General features: G+C 36.3%; 1 protein-coding gene across 1 annotated transcript; it reads left to right on the top strand.

The window, feature by feature from the left end:
• The first annotated feature begins 5230 nt into the window (after positions 1–5230).
• On the top strand, positions 5231–8463 carry LOC132544581 (putative nuclease HARBI1). The gene is made up of 4 exons (XM_060208199.1): positions 5231–5630; positions 7168–7280; positions 7517–7628; positions 8087–8463. The coding sequence occupies exons 1-4, from the start codon at positions 5231–5233 to the stop codon at positions 8461–8463; spliced, it is 1002 nt and encodes a 333-aa protein (XP_060064182.1).
• Positions 8464–8969: the final 506 nt, after the last annotated feature.

Raw genomic sequence — 8969 nt, forward strand, 5'->3', positions numbered from 1 at the left:
GGAATGGACATACCTATCTCTGTTCAGTACTATTAACTGTATCCTCTTCACGTCTTATAGGTGTTGATCATATCGCGGCCATATTGATTTACAGTTCCTCATAACTTAAGATATACAAACCGGTTTACCTGCACGGTTAAGCGAGTCAAGAGAACCGCCTTCAATCTCAATATTGAATTACTTGAACAAACGTTTGAACTTTTCGTAAGGGGATTATTCGTCACAAATTCAGGGTGTCTGATTCTGTCCGTACGATAAGTGTGGTTTCATATTAAGGCAACGGATTCAGTTTATGTGAATAATAGTGTATTTTTACAATAAAAATAAAACGTTACATAGGATCCATGTAATTTGACTATACGGTTAATTATATAGACATAATAACAGAATCGTCGCCGCTGTAATACAAAATGTATCTTTTTTAAATTAGCATTTCTCTCGCATGAACCATCAATAACCTATTTCACTGTAGCGTACCCATTGAAAATTTAATAAAATTTCTCTCACATTAACCACCACCCATAACCTATTTCACTGTAGAATACCCATTGAAAATTTAACAGTAATTCTCTCACATGAACCATCCATAACTTATTTCACTGTAGCGTACCAGTTGAAAATAAATGTAAGTGGTACTTGAGTGTTTTGTGACATTGTACACTGTTTGCATTAAATGAGGAATCAGGCCTCTGTGTGTAATGACAATTAGATAACATGGTATCGCTTTGTATAACTCCATATGCCATGTCTAGGTTTATGTCGCTTACAATGTTATGTAAGGTATGATATAACTTCACTTGTCATAGATAAGTGACATTCGACACAATACAAATTTAAATGTCATGTATTATTTTTTAAATGAAATATATTATTCATGTAATATACAAGTTTTACACGGCATGACGTGTCATAGATAATTTTAAATCACCATAAGTGTCATTTTGTGCATTTAATTGATATTAATCGTTTGTTACAAAAACTGACGTCATGTGATCTGATACAATCTCGTATGTCATGTAACGTTTACATATCTACAACCAACAAGCCTTAAATGTAAGATACAACTCTATATGTTGTATACAGTGTCATACAACTGAACCTTCAATTTGATTTTATTTAATCACATGGCTTCCAACTGATTCATGCTCTCTTGTGTCACACACGGAGCTTTATTTGGATATCAGTCACCACTTACCTGATACTTTGTCTACAGGAGGGTCGGTCACGTCTCCATCTAAAAGTTGATAATACCCCTGAGGTAAACAGTGTTATACTAACATACTGGGTGATTGATAGTTGTGTACATAAATGTTGTATAGACCTGTTCACCACAGCCCAGCTGTATATGTAACACACACGGAAAAGTGTGTTACTTGAGGAACACTTGGACTTTTCATTCGTATTAAATGGTACTAATGCGCCTTCTAGGCTTAAAAATTTGGTCCTTAGAGTTTAACAAGGACAGTTGTTTGATGCAGTTTAGTTCAAGGTTTGACTCTACTGTGTCTTACTTCAAATTGTATTAAATGTGCTAGTCACTTGTGTGTCTTTTGTACAATCCTCTAACAGCCGGAATGCGTACAAATGATACACATGGAATAGTTCTAACAGCCGAGATTCGTAAAGATAACACACATGGAATAGTTCTAACAGTCGAGATTCGTAAAGATAACACACATGGAATAGTTCTAACAACCTAATTCGTACAGATGACACACATGGAACAGTTCTAACAGCCGAGATTGGTACAAATGGCTCACATGGAACAGTTCAAACAACATAATTCGTACAGATGACACACATGGAACAGTTCTAACAGCCGAGATTCGTACAGATGACAAACATGGAACAGTTCTAACAACCTAATTCGTACAGATGACACACATGGAACAGTTCTAACAGCCGAATTCGTACAGATGACACACATGGAACAGTTCTAACAGCCAGAATGCATACAGATGACACACATGGAACAGTTCAAATAACCTAATTCGTACAGATAACACACATGGAACAGTTCAAACAACCTAATTCGTACAGATGACACACATGGAACAGTTCTAACAGCCGAGATTCGTACAGATGACACACATGGAACAGTTCTAACAGCCGAGATTGGTACAAATGGCTCACATGGAACAGTTCAAACAACCTAATTCGTACAGATGACACACATGGAACAGTTCAAACAACCTAATTCGTACAGATGACACACATGGAACAGTTCAAACAGCCGAGATTCGTACAGATGACACACATGGAATAGTTCAAACAGCCGAATTCGTACAGATGACACACATGGAACAGTTCTAACAGCCGAGATTCGTACAGATGGCATACATGGAACAGTTCAAACAACATAATTCGTACAGATGACACACATGGAATAGTTCTAACAACCTAATTCGTACAGATGACACACATGGAACAGTTCTAACAGTCGAGATTCCTACAAATGGCATACATGGAATAGTTCAAACAGCCGAGATTCGTACAGATGACACACATGGAACAGTTCTAACAACATAATTCGTACAGATGACACACATGGAACAGTTCAAACAACCTAATTCGTACAGATGGCACACATGGAACAGTTCAAACAACCGAGATTCGTACAGATGACATACATGGAACAGTTCAAACAACATAATTCGTACAGATGACACACATGGAATAGTTCAAACAGCCGAGATTCGTACAGATGACACACATGGAACAGTTCTAACAGCCGAGATTCGTACAGATGACACACATGGAACAGTTCAAACAGCCGAGATTCGTCGCATACATGGAATAGACACACATGGAACACATGGAACAGTTCAAACAACCTAATTCATACAGCCTAATTCGTACAGATGACACACATGGAACAGTTCTAACAACCTAATTCGTACAGATGGCACACATGGAACAGTTCTAACAACCTAATTCGTACAGATGACACACATGGAACAGTTCTAACAGCCGAGATTCGTACAGATGACACACATGGAACAGTTCTAACAGCCAGAATGCATACAGATGACACACATGGAATAGTTCAAACAACATAATTCATACAGATGACACACATGGAACAGTTCAAACAACCTAATTCGTACAGATGACACACATGGAACAGTTCAAACAGCCGAGATTCGTACAGATGACACACATGGAACAGTTCAAACAACCTAATTCGTACAGATGACACACATGGAACAGTTCAAACAACCTAATTCGTACAGATGACACACATGGAACAGTTCTAACAGCCGAGATTCGTACAGATGACACACATGGAACAGTTCAAACAACGTAATTCAAACAGATGACACACATGGAACAGTTCAAACAACCTAATTCATACAGATGACACAAATGGAACAGTTCTAGCATTAGATGCATGAAAATGTACGTGCAGTACACATGGAACAGATGACTACAGTTCTAACAGGCGAGATACGTATATGTGGCACAAATGGAACGATACACTTCTAACAACTGAGGCACGTATATGTGGTACACAATGAACAGTAAAGTCAACCAGTAAATGTATGTACATGTAGCACACCAGTGCCATTACTGTTCTCCCTCATACCTTGCACACAGGGAACAGAATAGGAAATGTAGTATCCTTAACGAGGCCTGACAGAGGCGTGAATAACGGTATCCTCTTAAAAAGTACTTCCAAAATGTCTTCTGCGTCTATTTTTTTATCTCATATTTTACTGCTCCGACAAAATAATTCAACAGATAGGTTTCGGGAAAAACATGTTGTGTTCCGATATGATCAGGGTCACTACTGTTTGTATCCTTACATGACAGTTTTACTTCAACTATAGAAATGACAGATTGGCAAACATTCTGGGTGATTATGGAAGAAGCCTTGTGACCTGGGCTTTGTAGGTGATCTTGCACCGTTTTCTTCACAAACTCAACTGATATAAGAGAGGACTACTACACAAGCAGGTACTCTATTGCAAAGACAGGCCAGGGGTGTCATGACAGCTGACTACAGATCGTAAAGTATCCTCAAAACCTAGGAAGCACCGCCGTAATTCGGACAGATGTGTATGAAGTACATGTGAAGATTACCCGTACTGAGAATAAGTACTAAAATTCAAAATTGATTCAATGTTTCGTGTGGAATAGATGTATTATCATGGTAAAGATGTTAATTTACGACTGTCAGAGTAACCCGATACTGATTGGCCACCAACAACAGGGCTAGAAGTCACAGCAAGACCAGACTCTAAGATACAATGGATTAAGGTGTGTGGAAGAGGGCCACATGTTTGGTTCCATAAACAGCAAAAGGATGCTTACAATTGAAATAATGTAATGGGACCCTGTAATATGTTGTTGTTTCAACGCCAGTCGTCTATTTGCATACCCTACAATACCAGCATTGACAATAGTTGGAAATTTAGAAAGCAGCTCACTTAGAAAACTCATCCTCCAACCACCCCGTCTTGTATCGATTGCATATACTCAATTTAAGACAACACTCATTATATCTTTACTTTGTTTAGTCTTAAAGTTGTGGTCATATTGTGTCTATTCCATTTTGCTTTATTCTCTCCAGTTTGATGTCAATCATGCACAATGATAGGCACGTGCTCAATAAATTTCTGATCAACAGATCTATGTAGACCTTAAAAGTTTCCATCTTCCAGATGTCAACTTGTGAAAATTTCCTTTATCTATCATGTCTTTCCAAGACGCTTTGACCAACAGAATGACATACTTTTCTAGGTTTTTCGTCAGTTGCCTTAATCTGAACTGTAACATCTACTGCCAATGTCCATGATATATAGCGGTTAAGTTAGTCATCTACGTTTGCCGACACAAGCTAATTTTCATCCCCATATTAGATTAGCCCTCCCTGCTCATGGACGAAATGTGTGAAAATTAAATGGGCAAAATTTTCCCAGTATACATTATATACATCTTAGCAACTCCTTAACTAATGCCCTATTAATGGATCTGGCCCCGCTTGTATAAAACTACTTAAGTACTGAGATTTCCTTAACTTTGAGGATTTCCTCAAATAAATTGAGATTCCTCAAAATTGCTTGCTGAAACCTTCCTCAACTCAAACAATCTGAGTTTTCCTCAAATCCTGAGATTTTCCTTAAGTTCACTTGTATAAAACCGAAAGCTGTAGTTTTCCTCAAATAAATTTGAGATTTTCCTCAATTTTTTGAGGGAGCCACATAGCAACCTCAAAGTTAACTTTAAAATGGCTACCATTTCAAGACTGAGACGCAGAAGACGAAAACGGATATTCCTACCGCGTGTAAGCATTGAAGATCTGTCCGATGAAGATATATTTTCGAGGTATCGTTTTTCGTACGATACGTTTTTATATATCGTCGATCTTATAAAGGCAAAAATTTCAAGACCAACGAACAGAAACTATTCACTATCTCCTTTAGAACAGGTGCTTTTAACACTCCGGTTTCTGTCAACTGGTGCTTTTTTCCGGCTCATTGGGGACTCTGTTGGAATTTCGGAAAGCCAGGTATCCAGAACAGTATTCTCCGTCTGCTCGGCAATTTCCAGTTTGGCCAGACAATTCATTCACATGCCAGTGGGACAAGAAGCAATAAGGATAAAATCTGAGTTTTTCAGGATCGCAGGTAAACAATTTACGTCTGTTCACAATTTTGGTGACGACAACATCCGGTAGTGTGTAAAACAGGACTCGGAAGTCCGGCTACGATCATGCGGAATGAAGTAAGCATAATATTTTCCATAGCGACTGATACAGTAATATCACATTAACACACTTCTAAACGGTTTAGAGTTTTATTTTCAAATCTCTTTGAAGATTTTATGAAAGAACAGTTATAATAAAACTCGCACAACAATACATTTCCTTGTTCTATTTATTCTATTATTCATTTTAAATCATTACTTCTGAGTAACTTACAGGATATATTTGATGAAAATACACTGTTTAATTCTCCAGAAATCAACTGAAAAACTGAAACATAATTTTTTATTAGTATTATTTACTTTTGTTTTTAGGAAATTATGACTAGAATTAAAGAGAAATCTACAGTTCCAGGAGCAAAATTGTTACAATGTCACTCACAATATATATACGGAAGAGTGGTTGAGGGATACTGCCATTCATCACTGTAGCCCTCCACCTCTAGGTCACGTGTTCAAGGCTCACATGGGGCAGTTAAAACAATGATAGACTAATTAATGTTGAAAGGTTTTGAATAATGGCACAATACATTTTTTTAGTATTTACCGATGTATTATGCAATGAAGTTTTTATTGTGAAAAACAAGATTAGGTTAATGTCTCATTTACTTAAAATTTTACTTTTGAATACACCCTTACACTGGGTATTAAAGTGTTACAAACTTTACAATATATATTAAATACAGTACAATACCAGAAATTATAGAACTGTATTGTAATACACCTTAAATACCTAAACAGACAGGTACATGTACAATAACCATTGTATGACAATGCTTACTTAACATTACTAACATCAGTTGTGTATTACCAGCTTATGACCTGCCAACAGCATATGATATTGCAAGTACTGTACAGAAACTGAGTATGTCTTCCCTTATGAAAATTGAAAAGGTATAAATATAAGCACTGAAATATAAGTATTGAAATATGCACATATATATAAGCATTGGACTGCCCCCGGTCGGCATTCATGGGATATGAATGCCAACCGGACACAGACAAACTCAACACGAGGCGCTAAATGCACTTTATTGAACCCACCCCTATCCTGCAGGCACCCACATAACCACAAACACCAACCAACCACAGCCCAATGTATGTATATACACTCATCATAATATATATTTAGATTATAATTATTACTCCGACGTTTATTTGCCAGAAATAAATAAAAATAAATACTGATACATTATTTAAGAACACTGTACACAATATCTGTATCATGACAAGTTCAGAGTGCCATTTTGAGTTTGTAAATCAAGGCATACATGTATTTTGCACACATGATACCCTATACGGTACATTCAAGAACTACACATTTATGTAAACAATAAATCATAATATACACTTTATACATTTTGTATGTCATCATTTATGCACACTGTATAGAAATATTGTCAATATTTCATTTTCTCTTTATATACATATACATTGATTTATTATTATCAAATATTTCAGGATTCCCTAATGTACTCAGCTGTATAGATGGCACTTTTATAAAGATCCAAGCACCACATCAGAACGAAGCTGATTTTGTAAACAGGAAAGGCTACCACTCACTAAATGTTCAGGTACAGGTGGATAACAAATTTCAAATTAACACTATTCTTTGAAAGAAAATATGCTATAAGAAAGTATCGTATAAAATAAAAGGCCTTTAAGCCAAATGTTCATCTTAGTACAACCATCTAAAATCATAACTAGGGAAAGAGAATGATTCTGTTTTTCTATTTGATTGGGTCCCATATGTGTTTTCAATGCTTTTTCAATGCAGATTATTAATCAAAACAATGCCAATGCTTTTCAGATGGCATGCGACTCCAAATACAGGATCACAAATGTTGTGGCAAACTGGCCAGGATCAGTTCATGATGCTAGAATCTTCAGAGGGTCAAATATCTGTTTTAAATTTGAAAATGGTAAGTAAATAGAAATGCACAAACAATTCTACAATTCTTATAGATTATATATTTTGACTGAAAAACCATCCTTGATGTCCACATATTTCAGACCGAGTTTATCAAGAACTTGGTTTGCGAGTGCTAGGCAGTTTAATCTTGGCCTTAGTGTTGGAGTACATATCTGTGCTCTTTACACAACATGATTTGAATTATAGAATTTTGCGCTCCAGCATGGTCATTCAGAATCTTTACTGTTGATACTGTGATGTCATTCTATTCCCCTTTTTCCTACTGGTAATAACCTTGTTTAGACCCATCAGATATTTTACATTTTTCTGTACTGGCATAAATTAACAGGTAAGATGACAGAATATTTAACTCAGCCATTTTTAAACATGTTCATAGTACCTCAATTAACATGTTAGGATCTCAATTCAAGTTTATTTAGAGATACATAATTATGTTTTGCATTACAGGCAATTACGATGGAATTTTACTTGGAGACTCTGGATACCCTTGCATGACATTTTTAATGACCCCTTACAGCCATCCATCTACACCATCACACACAAAATATAATGATGCTTTGTGCAAGACCAGGGTAAAAATTGAACAGACATTTGGAATCTTGAAAAGGAAGTTTGCTTGTCTGTCACTTGGCTTACGAGTTGAGCCTATAAAGGCTGCCACAATAACATTAGCTGTTTTGCACAATATTGGGATTGCCAGGAATGATATTGTAGGTCTTCTTGAAAATTATGAGGAAAGTGACAGTAATGGCTTAGACAGTACTACCACTGATGGCAATGGTAATGCTATGCGAGACCATATCAGGATAACATTTTCCCAGTGAATTTGTACTTTCAGATGTATTTTAGTATTATGAGTGTATACATGTCATTATAGTTGTGTATAGAAGAAACATCTAGGATAACTAGAGTACGAACACTCATTATGTTCAGCTCTTAAATTAAGCCCAGCTGGAAGGTTAATACTGATAAGTTATCATACACTTACTTGTTTCATTTTGATAGTTTTGATTCATACCATGATAAAGTATTCACAAGGAAAAGCATTTCACTTTAAATGAAGTGATTTCATATCACCAATTTTTGTTTCAAAAAGTTACTGAGAATTATGTCGCTGTTAAGAGACAGAAAATGTGACCTTGCTTTTGAACCCACCGAGTCTGATCTTGTGACCTTGACCTGCAGTCAGGTGTCTTCTGTTTTTATTCTATTCAATTTTGCTTCAAATTTCTTACAAAAAAATTACCTGGGACCAAATGTACATTCCAAAGATTCAAGAGCAATCTTAGTGCCCCACATTGTTTGGTATTCATTTGATCTTTTAAAGTTG

Source organism: Ylistrum balloti, unplaced genomic scaffold (assembly GCF_031769215.1).
Source record: "Ylistrum balloti isolate Yb309-2 unplaced genomic scaffold, AGI_CSIRO_Ybal_v1 Utg369802, whole genome shotgun sequence".
Lineage (NCBI taxonomy): Eukaryota > Metazoa > Mollusca > Bivalvia > Pectinida > Pectinidae > Ylistrum > Ylistrum balloti.